The 16,908-nt window shown below is 36.2% G+C and overlaps 1 protein-coding gene across 1 annotated transcript; it reads left to right on the top strand.

Moving 5' to 3' along the window:
• Positions 1-4,535: 4,535 nt before the first annotated feature.
• On the top strand, positions 4,536-7,669 carry LOC100299705 (E3 ubiquitin-protein ligase Itchy homolog). Its single transcript, XM_059890035.1, is given in 2 exon segments — positions 4,536-5,688; positions 5,691-7,669. Coding segments are annotated over 2 exon segments (2,586 nt in total). The 5' UTR covers positions 4,536-4,676; the 3' UTR covers positions 7,265-7,669.
• Positions 7,670-16,908: the final 9,239 nt, after the last annotated feature.

Below are 16,908 nucleotides of genomic sequence, written 5' to 3'. Positions count from 1 at the left end.
TTAGCATTGCATCATATAGTAAAATTATTAATGAAGTAATTTTATTTTTTTAACTAAATATTCAAAATCCAATGTGTATTTTATACTTATATCCCACCTCAATTGAGACTAGGCACATTTCAATGACACATGGCCAGTGGTTACTATACTGAAAGTAGACAAAAATAACACCTAACACTGATTTTAGCATTTTTCCTAATTGTAAATGCAAAATCTCTAAATTTGAGAGCCCATATTCTAACATCTTGACAAAAGCCCTAATCTTGAGAATTAGCTTTAATGTATAGTTTATTCCCACCATAATTTGAGGTCATTTTTTGTTTGTTTGTGTATTTGCCTAATTGGGAAAAAGCAATTTTAATTTTAGTATTTTGAGTATTGTTATAGGCCAATTTTATTCTTTAGAAAAATAATATGTAAGATTTCACAGTTTCAACCAAGCAATAATACCACATTTATATAAGTTTACTATTTGCAATACCACAGTCTATCAAAAGGATTATTTTGTTGTAGTTATTTTTAAATTCATGAGCTAGTAGTCAAGTACAATATTTAGTTATCTAGCTTTATCCAATCACTAGCATTCATATTTGGTGAAGGAAATGGCAACTCACTCCAATACTCTTGCCAGGAAAATCCCATGGATGGAAGAGCCTGGTAGGCTACAGTCCATTGGGTCGCAGAGTCAGACATGACTGAGTGATTTCACTTTCACTTTTCACTTTCATGCATTGGAGAAGGAAATGGCAACCCACTCCAGTTTTCTTGCCTGGAGAATCCCAGGGACAGAGAAGCCTGGTGGGCTGCCATCTATGGGGTCACAGAGTTGGACACAGCTGCAGCATTTATATTCATAACAAAGTATTTTATATTAACATTTAATAAGACTGTTAGTTCTCATTGTGAGCTTAATACAGAAATACTAATTTTTATTTAATTAGATACCAGAGAATACTGTTCATGTAGTTTTTAAACTATGATAAAGAGAAATTGGCAAGTATTGACATTCTATAAAAATTGAAAAACTCGTAAATTCATAAGAGGTCAAAATAACCAGGAACAATAAGGAATACCTAATGGTTGTATAGTTTTTACATTCCCTTAGAACTATAAGTGTGTATGCCTTTCTGGTTGGAAAGGAAGTTTTTGTGAACAAGACTCCAATGACTGCAAAATGAATCCCTGTGAGAACAACTGCACCTGCATTGACCTTGACAATGGCTATCAGTGAGTAATATATTTACTGTTTCTTCACAAAATTACTTGGAGCACTTAATGTCTTTGGAATACGTGCAGACGTTATTTCACTTTACATCAATTAATTAAAATAATGGTACCAAGATGAAGAACAATTTCCTGACAAGAAAGTATCACATTCACTTAAAATTTACAAATCAGTCAGTTCAGTCACTCAGTCAGGTCCGACTCTTTGTGACCCCACAGACTATAGCAGGTCAAGCCTACCTGTCCATCACCAACTCTCAGTGCTTGCTCAAATTCATGTTCATCAAGTTGGTGATGCCATCCAATATCTCATACTCAGTCATCCCCTTCTCCTCCTGACTTCAATCTTTCCCAGTATCAGTGTCTTTTGCAATGAGTCAGTTATTCACATCAGGTGGCCATAGTATTGGAATTTTAGCTTCAGCATCAATCCTTCCAATGAATATTCAGACTGATTTCCTTCAGGACTGACTGGTGTGATCTTGCAGTCCAAAGGACTCTCAAGAGTCTTCTCCAGCACAGTTCAAAAGCATTCATTCTTTGGCCCTCAGCTTTCCTATTCCATGTCTGGGTCTGACTGGTGATTCTTGACTGATGTACAGATTTCTCAGGAGGCAGGTAAGGTGGTCTGGTATTCAAAGTTCAAATGTCAAGTCAAAAAAGGAATAAACAAATTTTGACTTGGAAATGCAATGTCCAAATGTGACACATCTTAAAATATTTATACTTCTTCAAAACACACCTTTGTCATTTCAGCATTGTTTGGGGTCATTCTATGCAAAATGAGTGCCACAGTATGTGTCCTTAGTAGATCTGCTTAATTAACTTCAATTTATTTCCTATAAATCAATTGTAAGTTTAGATTATTTTAGTTAAATTATTGTTAAATTTATAACATTTACTATCCACATTTTCCATGTGCAGTGCTTAATCGCTTAGTCATGTCAGACTTTTTGTGACCCCATGGGCTGTAGCCCACCAGCTTTCTCTGTCCATGGGGATTCTCCAGGCAAGAATACTGGAGTGGGTTGCCATGCCCTCCTCCAGGGGATATTCCCAACCCAGGGATTGAACCCAGGTCTCCAGCTTCGCTTTTATCTTTTGAATTATTTTGGGTACACTAGGTTCCTCTAGATGCAAAATCAGGTGTATTGTAACTAGAATGCTTTTCTTGTTGTCACAGAAGCAGAATTAATTGAATGTAAATATACTTGCAAGATTATATTTCCAGAGATAAAAATGATTTCAAGATGTCCTCTAAGATAACTCATAAACTGTCTATCTTATGATCATCTCATGTACATAAAAGTTTTTACAAATGTTCCTAAAGTTTAATAACTGAAATGGGATGTAAGATTTAAACTGGTCAATTGTAGTCACTTTATTTCATTATAAGACAATTCTGAAATAGCTTCACATTGATATACATTTCAACGACCATAAGAAAAATGATGGATAACTTTTGTAATAGAAAACTTCTCAATGTCAATAGTTGACATTGGATTAAAATACATGAAATGTAAAACACCAGAGTTATTTTTATGATATTGTCAATTATTTTAATTGATATATCATCACAAATTAAGATTTCTGCCTATCCATCTAGGTAGTGGGAGAAAGAATCGACTTTTGTTAGGCTATGGAACAATAAACTTTTCATAGTAATCACTTTATTTTATTTTTAAAATAGCTCTATTAATTAGAAGCTAAAGTATATAATATGAATTTCCTAGGATATTTTTTCAGTCTCTAAGATATGCTTTTAAACATTCAACTCTCTCTTTAGTTCCTAATGGTAATTTGTTTATGCATTTGTTTATGTGTGCACTTACACAGTCAGTTGCCTCCAGAAGAATACCTGTAGGAACATAGACACCTGAGGTTGAAAAAGTTGGGTCTGTAAATCTTCTCTGTAATGGTAAACACACAGGATGTGCATCCATGTGGAATCTCAGTAAAAGGGTACTAGAGGTACCTAGAAGGCCTTAGAAGTTCGAGCATGTGACACATAATTTTAGTATATCTTAAGAAACTGTGGCTTTGGCCTGGATAGGATGTTGTCAGGAGTGGGAAGTATTATGTGATTGAATTCATAATAAAGTGGAGAGTGAAAAAGTTGGCTTAAAGCTCAACATTCAGAAAACGAAGATCATGGCATCCGTTCCCATCATTTCAATTGACAATATCACAGAACATCAAAATGAAACAAGGTTACTCTGTGACCCTGATGAATTATAACAAGAATAAGCCTACTTTATAAACATGTCTAAATACAGACAAAAACATCAACAAGTAAAAATAAGTATTACTTGTGTTTATTTTAAAATAAAGCATATTTTAAAGAAGCCATATTGACTTAGTTATTTTTTTTTAAAGATATTTAGTATCCTGGAATGTGAAGTCAAGTGGGGCTTAGAAAGCATCACTAAGAACAAAGCTAGTGGAGGTGATGGAATTCCAGTTGAGCTCTTTCAAATCCTGAAAGATGATGCTGTGAAAGTGCTGCACTCAATATGCCAGCAAATTTGGAAAACTCAGCAGTGGCCACAGGACTGGAAAAGGTCAGTTTTCATTCCAATCCCAAAGAAAGGCAATGCCAAAGAATGCTCAAACTAACTCTCACTATTTGCAGATGACATGATCCTCTACATAGAAAACCCTAAAGACTCCACCAGAAAATTACTAGAACTAATCAGTGATTATAGTAAAGTTGCAGGATATAAAATCAACACACAGAAATCCCTTGCATTCCTATACACTAATAATGAGAAAACAGAAGGAAATTAAGGAAACAATTCCATTCACCATTGCAACGGAAAGAATAAAATACTTAGGAATATATCTACCTAAAGAAACTAAAGACCTATATGTAGAAAACTATAAAACACTGGTGAAAGAAATCAAAGAAGACACTAATAGATGGAGAAATATACCATGTTCATGGATTGGAAGAATCAATATAGTGAAAATGAGTATACTACCCAAAGCAATTTATAGATTCAATGCAATCCCTATCAAGCTACCAACGGTATTCTTCACAGAGCTAGAACAAATAAGTTCACAATTTGCATGGAAATACAAAAAACCTTGAATAGCCAAAGCGATCTTGAGAAAGAAGAATGGAACTGGAGGAATCAACCTACCTGACTTCAGGCTCTACTACAAAGCCACAGGTATCAAGACAGTATGGTACTGGCACAAAGACAGAAATATTGATCAATGGAACAAAACAGAAAGCCTAGAGATAAATCCATGCACATATGGACACCTTATCTTTGACAAAGGAGGCAAGAATATACAATGGGGCCATCTTAGTCGAGGGTCTGAAGAGTAGCTGCCGCCCCGAGTCCTGGTAACATGCATTTAACCGTGGCCTTCTTGGAGACAGCGCCTTAATCCAAAGAAGTGACTTCAAACGGTGAAAACTTCAGGTTTGCCTTCCTGTTGGTGATATGTCTGACAGTGGATCACAGCTTGGTTCAATGGGTAGTTTGACCATGAAATCACAACTTCAGATCACTGTCATTTCAGCAAAACTTAAAGAAAATAAAAAGAATTGGTTTGGGCCAAGTCCTTATGTGGAAGTCACAGTAGATGGACAGTCAAAGAAGACAGAAAAATGCAACAATACGAACAGTCCCAAATGGAAGCAGCCTCTTACAGTTATTGTCACCCCTATGAGTAAATTACATTTTCGTGTGTGGAGTCACCAGACACTGAAATCTGATGTTTTGTTGGGAACTGCTGGATTGGATATCTATGAAACATTAAAGTCAAACAATATGAAACTTGAGGAAGTAGTTGTGACTTTACAGCTTGTAGGTGACAAAGAACCAGCAGAAACAATAGGAGATTTGTCAGTCTGTCTTGATGGGCTGCAATTAGAGTCTGAAGTTGTTGCCCATGGTGAAACTGCATGTTCAGAAAGTGCTTCACAGAATGATGATGGCTCCAGGCCCAAGGATGAAACGAGAGCAAACGCAAGTGGATCAGATGACCCTGAGGATGCAGGGTCTGGTGAAAACAGGAGGATCAATGGGAATAATTCTCCATCACTCTCAAATGGCGGTTTTAAACCTTCTAGGCCTCCAAGACCTTCACAACCACCTCCACCTACCCCACATAGACCAGCATCTGTCAATGGCTCACCATCTACCACTTCTGAAAGTGATGGCTCTAGTACAGGCTCTCTGCCACCAACAAATACAAATTCAAGTACATCTGAAGGAGCAACATCTGGATTAATAATTCCTCTTACTATATCTGGAGGTGCAGGCCCTAGACCATTAAATCCTGTACCTCAAGCTCCCCTCCCACCTTGTTGGGAGCAGAGAGTGGACCAGCATGGGCGAGTTTACTATGTAGATCATATTGAAAAAAGAACAATGTGGGATAGACCAGAACCTCTACCTCCTGGCTGGGAGTGGCGGGTTGACAACATGGGACGTATTTATTATGTTGACCATTCACAAGAACAACAACGTGGCAGAGGCCAACCCTGGAATCAGTCCAGAACTATGAACAATGGCAGCTCCAGCGTAGTCAACTTCATGGAGCTATGCAGCAGTTTAACCAGAGGTTCATTTATGGGAATCAAGATTTGTTTGCTACATCACAAAATAAAGAATTTGATCCCCTGGGTCCCCTGCCGCCTGGATGGGAGAAGAGAACGGACAGCAATGGTAGAGTATATTTTGTCAACCACAACACTCGTATTACACAATGGGAAGACCCCAGAAATCAAGGTCAATTAAATGAAAAGCCCTTACCTGAAGGCTGGGAAATGAGATTCACGGTAGACGGAATTCCATATTTTGTGGACCACAATAGAAGAACAACCACCTATATAGATCCCCGCACGGGAAAATCTGCCTTAGAAAATGGACCCCAGATAGCCTATGTACGGGACTTCAAGGCAAAGGTTCAATATTTCCGTTTCTGGTGTCAGCAACTGGCCATGCCACAGCACATAAAGATTACAGTGACAAGAAAAACGTTGTTTGAGGATTCCTTTCAGCAGATAATGAGCTTCAGTCCTCAAGATCTGTGAAGACGTTTGTGGGTGATTTTTCCAGGAGAAGAAGGTTTAGATTATGGAGGTGTAGCAAGAGAATGGTTCTTTCTTTTGTCACATGAGGTGTTGAACCCAATGTATTGCCTGTTTGAATATGCAGGGAAGGATAACTACTGCTTGCAGATAAACCCCGCTTCTTACATCAATCCAGATCACCTGAAATATTTTCGTTTTATTTGCAGGTTTATTGCTATGGCTCTGTTCCATGGGAAATTCATAGACACAGGTTTTTCTTTGCCATTCTATAAGCGTATCTTGAATAAACCAGTTGGACTGAAGGATTTAGAATCGATTGATCCAGAATTTTACAATTCTCTCATCTGGGTTAAAGAAAACAATATTGAGGAGTGTGATTTGGAAATGTATTTCTCCATTGATAAAGAAATCTCAGGTGAAATCAAGAGTCATGATTTGAAACCCAATGGTGGCAATATTCTTGTAACAGAAGAAAATAAAGAAGAATATATCAGAATAGTAGCTGAATGGAGATTCTCTCGTGGTGTTGAAGAACAGACGCAAGCTTTCTTTGAGGGCTTTAATGAAATTCTTCCCCAGCAGTATCTACAGTACTTTGATGCAAAGGAATTAGAGGTTCTTTTATGTGGGATACAAGAGATTGATTTGAATGATAGGCAAAGACATGCCATCTACCATCACTATACCAGGACAAGTAAACAAATCATGTGGTTTTGGCAGTTTGTTAAAGAAATCGATAATGAGAAGAGAATGCGACTTTTGCAGTTTGTTACTGGGACCTGCCGACTGTCAGTTGGAGGATTTGCTGACTTCATGGGGAGCAATGGGCCACAGAAGTTCTGCATTGAAAAAGTCGGGAAAGAAAATTGGTTGCCTAGACGTCATACCTGTTTTAACCGCGTGGACCTGCCACCCTACAAGAGCTATGAGCAACTGAAGGAAAAGCTGTTATTTGTTATTGAAGAAACAGAAGGCTTTGGACAAGAGTGAATTCTGAGAGCCTGCACCACCAAAGGACAAGAATTTATTTGCAACGTTTGTCCTTTTCCTTCTTTGCCTATTGCACACTTGTAAAATTGGACTGTGACTGTTTAGAGAGTTACCTTCAGTGTAAGTAAATTAATGTTATCATTGAGATTTATCTCCCAGTGATTCTGGGTTTCTTCTCAGTGTTTTCAGAAATCAGATCTGCAAATGACTTAGTCATAAACCTTACTTACCATGAGATTAACACAGCAATGAAATCTGCCTTGTCTTATTCCACTAGATTGTTTCCTTAACAAAAAATTTGTGTCTCAGAAGTCTCACTTAGGTTTTTTTTCTTTTAGAGATTCTGAAAATATGCAGGGAATTTCCATGGTAACTAAAATATGTAAGATCTACCAATTAAGCCTCGTGGAAAGAGGTATTTGTTTAAAACAGCCCAGCTTCTGGGGTTGTGAGCAAACTTCTGGCTTGTGCTCTCCCTCTTCTTTCAGCCTGGCCTGACTGTTGTTTTTCCTTTCTGGAGCATGAAATCCATGCATCATTTGATGTTATCCCTAGAAAAGAGATGCTAGACTCTTGTATCTCTCCACAAAGTAGTTTTGTGGAGAAGTTGGTCCCAGTCTGCAAATGACTTCATTTAGAAAGTTGATTGTTTTAATTGCCTCGCAAATACTAAACTTCACAAACAATACTGACACTATGCTGCCTTCACTGTAGAGAGAAAAAAAAAAAGCCAATTTTTGAAATTAATTTGGGTGAATTTATCGAAGGCCATTGACAGTTTTTGTATGTTCCTGTATATCAATTCCATCTTTAAATTTTATCATAATCCAACAATTCCAGTTACATTTAACTCCTGCTAAGGAGTTCAAATTAAAGTGCTTTCTTATCCAAGTAGAGGTCAATGAAAATATATATAAAATCATTTTCATTTTCATTAGGGAGGAAGAGCTGTGGTACTGGTTAAAAAAGTGAGTAAATGCATTTACAGCAATACATTTCTAGTAACCACAGAAATGTATTGTCTGTGTGAATTAAAACTTGACAGATTGACAATTTATCTGACAAATGTTATAATAGTTACTTCCATTCTGTCTTGTCCTGATTTGAATTTTCTGTTCACTTCTAACAATTTTAACAGGTTTTTCCCATGACTATTTAACATTAGATTGCTCTATTAGTAACTGATTCATGCACTTTGACCTTCTCTGTGGTAATTTTTTTTAACTTAGCCTGCTTAGACTTAGCAAGATGACTGCTGTCAGAGGACAGAGGGAGAAAGCCTAAGCCAACTGAGTGCCTATCATAACTGAACTCATAACCTAATATCTCATGAAATAGGGACTTTGGCAGGTTTCAGTAGCATAGCATGAAAAAGTAGCATTGAGCCAAAAATAAGCAAATAGCAAACCCCTGTTCTATTTGGAAAGGAAATGGTGGGTTTTGTCCCTAACTACTCTTATCTTGAAACAACGACAAAAAACATTTTTTAACTTGTATATCTGTATTCTAAAACACTGCCATCATAAAGCAGACATGTGAGTGAAAGGGTTGCCTCATCCAGAAGTCATTAGTGTGAAGGGAGAGATTGGGCTCCCCCCCAGTCCTATCTTTATTTTGATTTTATTCTACATAGTCTAGGAAATGTACTATGGTCTCTAAAAGCCCTAGTTTTCAAAGTGACTCTGCCTTTTTGTTGGTAGGCGGCAAAAAACACTATTGCTTTGTCTTACAGAGCGAATGTCTGCCAACTACCCATTCATTATATGTCTGAACTTTGGTAATATATGGCTGTGGAGATTAAACCTTCTATAAAGACTTCCTATTGAGGTGAATGCTCATATTGAAATGTAGTTACCTACAATATTTACTAGAGATTTATGAGATTAAATTAAGAGATAATGTAAGAAAGTAGACTTTTTTGTTCTACATGCTTGATGATTCATTTAGGGACCTAGAAATATTGTGCAAAAATGTATAAATAGCATCCAAAAGGCTTTCTGCCCTATATTTTTAAAACACAGAATAGTTATATATGAAGTAGTCCTGGCCCTAGTTCTATAGGGCTCGGCTACTAATATTTTTATGGAAGAAATGTTTAGTTCTGGAAAAGGTAAATGCTTGTATATATTTTTGCAGCCTGGGATCTCCCTTACTCCATTTCTTCCTTTAATTTAAATGGCCACATGTATATGTCTTTCCCTGCTGTGTTAGGAAAATGGGGGCTGGATATCCCAAGAATCAGAGGTTATATAAAAATACTGCAGATAGACAGCAGACATAAATATCTACCAAATGCTATCTTAAATTTTGGTCCAAACTGATCATTTGGAAATAGACTTATTGTAAGTGTTTAATTAGAGCAATTTCTTAAATCTGAACTAAATTGCTTTTGAGTCCTTTTTCTTTGTAAGCATTGTAAATGCTAATAAATCCTGTTAATTTTTGTACTGCATGTTATGTTGAAATAAAAACAAAGTAAAATGAAAAAAAAAAAGAATATACAATGGATTAAAGACAATCTCTTTAACAAGTGGTGCTGGGAAAACTGGTCAACCACTTGTAAAAGAATGAAACTAGATTATTTCTAGTAATTTTCTGCTGGAATCTTTAGGGTTTTCTATGTAGAGGATCATGTCATCAATGACTATAGTAAAGTTGCAGGATATAAAATCAACACACAGAAATCCCTTGCATTCCTATACACTAATAATGAGAAAACAGAAAGAGAAATTAAGGAAAAATTCCATTCACCATTGCAACGGAAAGAATAAAATACTTAGGAATATATCTACCTAAAGAAACTAAAGACCTATATATAGAAAACTATAAAACACTGGTGAAAGAAATCAAAGAGGACACTAATAGATGGAGAAATATACCATGTTCATGGATTGGAAGAATCAATATAGTGAAAATGAGTATACTACCCAAAGCAATTTATAGATTCAATGCAATCCCTATCAAGCTACCAACAATATTCTACACAGAGCTAGAACAAATAATTTCACAATTTGCATGGAAATACAAAAAACCTCGAATAGCCAAAGCCATCTTGAGAAAGAAGAATGGAACTGGAGGAAACAACCTACCTGACTTCAGGCTCTACTACAAAGCCACAGTTATCAAGACAGTATGGTACTGGCACAAAGACAGAAATATTGATCAATGGAATAAAATAGAAAACCCAGAGATAAATCCACGCACATATGGACACCTTATCTTTGACAAAGGAGGCAAGAATATACAATGGATTAAAGACAATCTCTTTAACAAGTGGTGCTGGGAAATCTGGTCAACCACTTGTAAAAGAATGAAACTAGAACACTTTCTAACACCATACACAAAAATAAACTCAAAATGGATTAAAGATCTAAACGTAAGACCAGAAACTATAAAACTCCTAGAGGAGAACATAGGCAAAACACTCTCCGACATACATCACAGCAGGATCCTCTATGACCCACCTCCCAGAATATTGGAAATAAAAGCAAAAATAAACAAATGGGACCTAATTAACCTTAAAAGCTTCTGCACATCAAAGGAAACTATTAGCAAGGTGAAAAGACAGCCTTCAGAATGGGAGAAAATAATAGCAAAATGAAGCAACCAACAAACAACTAATCTCAAAAATATACAAGCAACTCCTACAGCTCAACTCCAGAAAAATAAACGACCCAATCAAAAAATGGGCCAAAGAACTAAATAGACATTTCTCCAAAGAAGACATACAGATGGCTAACAAACACATGAAAAGATGCTCAACATCACTCATTATCAGAGAAATGCAAATCAAACCCACTATGAGGTACCATTTCACACCAGTCAGAATGGCTGCGATCCAAAATTCTACAAATAATAAATGCTGGAGAGGGTGTGGAGAAAAGGGAACCCTCTTACACTGTTGGTGGGAATGAAAACTAGTACAGCCACTATGGAGAACAGTGTGGGGATTCCTTAAAAAACTGGAAATAGAACTGCCTTATGATCCAGCAACTCCACTGCTGGGCATACACACTGAGGAAACCAGAAGGGAGAGAGACACGTGTACCCCAATGTTCATCGCAGCATGGTTTATAATAGCCAGGGCATGGAAGCAACCTAGATGCCCATCAGCAGATGAATGGATAAGAAAGCAGTGGTACATATACACAATGGAGTATTACTCAGCCATTAAAAATAATACATTTGAATCAGTTCTAATGAGGTGAATGAAACTGGAACCTATTATACAGAGTGAAGTAAGCCAGAAAGAAAAACACCAATACAGTATACTAACGCATATATATAGAATTTAGAAAGATGGTAACAATAACCCGGTGTACGAGATGGCAAAAGAGACACTGATGTATAGATCAGTCTTGTGGACTCTGTGGGAGAGGGAGAGGGTGGAGAGATTTGGGAGAATGGCATTGAAACATGTGTAATATCATGTATGAGACGAGTCGCCAGTCCAGGTTCAATGTACAATGCTGGATGCTTGGGGCTGGTGCACTGGAACGGTCCAGAGGGAGGGTATGGGGAGGGAGGAGGGAGAAGGGTTCAGGATGGGGAGCATGGGTATACCTGTGGCGGATTCATTTTGATGTTGGGCGAAACTAATACAATATTGTAAAGTTTAAAAATAAAATAAAATAAACACAAGTAATAAATTTCACATGTGCACACAGACACACACTTCAGTCTTCCCTTCATCATTTATTTTAAAATACAGTATAATTTAATTAAGCCATATTGACTTTGTCCTTTTTTTAAGATATTTAAAATAATTAGCCTCTAATTAAAATAAATAAATTTAAAATACATATATACTTTATTTTAATATTTATGAAACAGTCTTTCTAGAAACTCTGACACCACTACTTGTGAATGCTTAATGACTTAAATCTAAAAATATGCCAGAAAACATTGCCTCAAATTAACACAAACACTCTTAGTCATTTTACCATGCTTCAGATTTTGAAAGATTACTGATTGTATTTCCAAAATAGTAGGGCTGCACCTTCTTCTCAGTTTAAAAATAGAAACCCAGTTGAAGTGAGCTTTCTGATTGTGTCTAGTCTTTGTGATTGTAAACATGCATGTAGCATCATGTAATAAGTGGTCTTTTGTGACTAGTTTATCACATTTAGCATAGTGTTTTTAAGGTTTATGTTGCAGTATTTCATTTCTTTTTTATAGCCAATAGTATTACATCATATAATTATAATACATTTATGTATCTTGTTCTTCATCTTATAGACATTTAGATTGCCTACTTTTTAAACTATTATGCCCAAATATGTGTATGCACATACATTTCCAATTCTTTGAGTATTTAGCTAGCAGTAGAATTCTCGGATTGTCTGATAACTTTATGTTTTACTTTTAGAGGGCAGTTACAAAGTATTTTCAAAGAGAATTCACAATCCCACCAAAGATATGTGAGTGTATCAATTTCTTCATATGCTTGTTGTATTACTAATGTTTTTTTTTTTTTTTCATTTCTAATTTTAATAATTTAAATTTCTTTATTTTTCTCCTGGTCAATCTAATTCAGTGTCTGTCTTTTGAGAGAAGAAAATTGGAGTTTCATTATTTTTACCAGTTTCTTCTTGTTTTCTATTCCATTAATCTCGTTATTTCCTTCTTCTGGTTCTAGGCTTCTTTTTATTTTTATAGTTTCTTAAGTTGGATGGTAACATTACTGATTTAAAAATCTCTATTCTTTTGAAATGCCAGTATATACAAATATATACATTTTACTCTAAACACTGTTTTAGCTGCAATTTATGTGTTGTTTTTTTGCTGTTGTTATTGTTTGTGTTTATTTTTAAGTATCTCAGAATATTCTCTAATTTCCAATGTGATTTCTTCTTTGGCTCACTGATTATTTACAAGTATGACAATTAATTTTCACATATTTGTGAATTCCTCACATTTCCTTTTGATATTAATTTCCATTTTTATTTATTGTGGTCAGAAAACACAATTTGTATGAATTTAATCCTTTTGAATTTACTGAAGCTTATTTTATGACCTAACATATGGTCTATAATGGAGAATGTTCTATACGTACTTGAGAAGAATGTATATTGTACTGTTGTTGAATAAAATGTCACATAGTTTCTCTTTTAGTCCTGGTGGATATAAGTTGGCCCAGTGTTCTATCCTTTTTGTCTCCTGTCAAGTCGTCCTATCCATTACCAAAATAGGATATTGAACTTTACAATTATTATTGTTGAATTCTTTATTTATTCTTTCAATCTCTTATTTTGCTTTGTAAGATTCAGGCTCCACTTTCAGGTGTGTATATGATATTAATTGTTAGATCTTACAGATAAATATGGAAGAGGTGATGGCAAACCACTCTTGCCTGGAAAATCCCATGGACGGGGGAGCCTGGTAGGATGCAGTTCATGGGGTCGCTGAGAGTCAGACATGATTGAGCGACTTCACTTTCACTTTTCACTTTCATGCATTGGAGAAAGAAATGGCAACCGACTCCAGTGTTCTTGCCTGGAGAATCCCAGGGACGGAGGACCCTGGTGGGCTGCCCTCTATGGGGTCACACAGAATCGGACAAGACTGAAGTAACTTAGCAGCAGCAGCACAAATAGATATACATATTTTTAATTACAAATATTGTCTTTTATCTTGAGTACATTTTTTTTGTCTTAATTTTTTTTTTTTTTTTTTGCCTGATACTGTTATAGCTGACTTAGCCCTGATGATTATTGATTGCATAGTATACATTTTTCTATCCTTTTATTTTCAATGTATTTGTGTGTTTGAATGTTAAATTTCTCTCTTCTAGTTAGCATACAATTAGAGTATTTTTTAAAGATATTCTGCCACCCTCTACCTTTTTGTTAGATTATTTATCAATTTACATTTACAGTGATTACTGATATAATCATTAAAATGCCTAGTTGTTGATGTGACCCGTGATGGAAATAAAGTCTGATGCTATAAAGAAAAATATTGCATAGGAACCAGGAATGCTAGATCCATGAATCAAGGTAAATTGTAAGTGGCCAAACAGATGGAGTCAGTGAACTAAATTAGATCAGAATGGGTGAATTTAACTCAATTAACCATTAAATCTATTACTGTGGGAAAGAACTCCTTAGAAGAAATGGAGTGGCCATCATAGTCCACAAACAGTCTGAAATTCAGTACTTGGGTGAAATATCAAAAATGACAGAATGATCTCTGTTCGATTCCATGGCAAACCATTCAATATCACAGTAATCCAACTCTATGCCCCATCCACTAATGGCAAAGAAGCTGAAGTTCACTGATTCTATGAAGACCTACAAGAACTTCTAGAGCTAACATCAAGAAAAGATATCCTTTTCATTATTCGGGACTGGAATGCAAAAGTAGGAAGTCAGAAGAGACCTGGTGTAACAGGCAAACTTGGCTTTGGAGTACAAAATGAAGCAGGACAAAGGCTAACAGAGTTTTGTTATGAGAACACACTGGTCATAGCAAATACCCTCTTTCAACAGCACAAGATACAAGTTTAAGCATGGACATCACCAGATGGTCAAAAATGAAATCAGATTGATTATATTTTTTGCAGCTAAAGATGGAGAAGCTCTATACAGTCAGCAAAACAAAACTGGGATTTACTGTGGCTCAGATCATGAATTCATTACTGCAAAACAGTCTTAAATAGAAAAAAATATGGGATCCATGGATTGCAGCACACAAGGCTTCCCTGTCCATCACCAGCTACAGGAGTTTGCTTAAACTTATGTCCATCGAGACAGTGAAGCCACCCAACCATCTCATCTTCTGTCCCACCTTCTCCTTCTTTCTTGAAACTTTCACAGCATCAGAGTCTTTTCCAAAAAGTCAGTTCTTTGCATCAGGTGGCCAAAGTATTGGAGCTTCAGCTTCAGCATCAATCCTTCCAATGAATATTCAGAGTTGATTTCCTTTATGATTGACTGGTTTGATTTTCCAGGCAGAGTACTGGAGTGGGGTGCCATTGCCTTCTCCAAGTAGTTATCTAGTGATTTAAAATACGTTTAAAATTTTCCTTGAATCAGCAACTCTTCCAGCCTTTACTGAGAGACTGTGTGTGTGTGTGGCGAGGCATGAGTTCAACATGCCTCAGACGATTTACAGTTCTGTTATATTACTGAATTACTGCTTGCAGTGAGTCTAGGAGATTGAGGTTTTCTCATGCCTTTCTTAGGCCACTGCACAAACTTTCTTGTTGCATCATTTTCTACTTTCCCAGGAATGTATCTAGTACCTCTATGAGTATCTCATTCCCTACCTTTTAAGTATATTGGTCAGAATTTAATCAGCCTGAACTGAGATCAGCACCTGAAGCAATTGCACCTGAAGCAATCATCTCTGATTGTGTTTAACAAATGCACTTTATGTAGGGTTTTTAAAAACAGTGAGCTTTGATTTAGGTGAAATAAAGTCTATCCATAAGCCTGAAACATCCAGACAGTTGCCAGATCAATTTTATTGGTAACATTCCCTGGGGAGAAACTTTTATTTGAGTTCCAAACTTCTTCTGCCCCTGCCTTCCCTAATAGCTATTAGGCCATTGATTTCACATATGTCTTAATTGTAATGCAGTTGGTTTTCCGATACTTTACAGAGCTTGGAAGAAGGAAGGAGAAAAGTACAAGATAAACAATCACAAAGTTGGCTGACTTATGAGACTTAGCCATTTTCCTTGAATAAATACTCTTCCAATTGTTACAATTCTTCAGCATATTTCCAGAATTCTAAAAGAGTTGAGTTTGACTCTGTTTCCCAGTTTTCTTTTTTTTTCTTTTTTAATGTAAGAATAGATTTTCAGAAGTCTTTCTCAGACATAAATGAAGTGACTCCACTAAATTATATTGTGTATTACTGAGAGAGAGTGGAAGTTCTAGATTCAGGGTGTCAGGATATAGAATATAAAGTTTGGTTCTGTTGGTAATGATGAGTATGATTAGGATAAGGAAGTTTACTCGTGATACAAAGCTTCCAGTTTCCTTATCCAGAAAGTGGAAATAATAATAGTAATGTCTCATAGACTTATGGTGACAATTAAATAAAATCTGAATGTAAAGCACACAGTTCATTTCTTGAATATAGTAAACTCTAAATAACACTGGTTTTTACTATTCTCATCATTTCTCTTACTTTCAAAATATATGTATGAATAAGATTAGAGTGGGTTTTCTCAAGTGGAACTAGTGGTAAAGAACCTGTTTAAAATGCAGAAGTCATAAGAGACACGGGTCAGATTCTTGGGTTGGGAGGATCTCTAGAGGCAGGAATGACAACTCACTCTAATATTCTTGCCTGGAGAATCTCCATGGACAGAGGAGCCTGGAGGGCTATAGTCATAGGCAAGAGTAAGACACAACTGAAGTGATTTATCATGCAGGCATGCAAGGTTAAAGAAGTATCTTATAATGATGAATCCTTGGAATCATACAGATATCAATTCATCATCAGTTCAGTTCAGTCACTCAGTCATCTCTGACTCTTTGCGACCCCATGAACTGCAGAACACCAGGTATCCCTGTCCATCACCAACTCTCGGAGTCCACTCAAACTAATGTCGGTTGAGTTGGTGATGCCATCCAACCATCTCATCCTCTGTCATCCCCTTATCCTCCTGTCCTCAATCTTTCCCAGCATTA

The sequence above is a fragment of the Bos taurus genome, chromosome 9 (assembly GCF_002263795.3).
Source record: "Bos taurus isolate L1 Dominette 01449 registration number 42190680 breed Hereford chromosome 9, ARS-UCD2.0, whole genome shotgun sequence".
In the NCBI taxonomy this organism is placed as follows: Eukaryota; Metazoa; Chordata; class Mammalia; order Artiodactyla; family Bovidae; genus Bos; species Bos taurus.
Note: the sequence above shows the minus strand (reverse complement) of the source record. Positions and strands in the feature narration are given on the sequence as shown.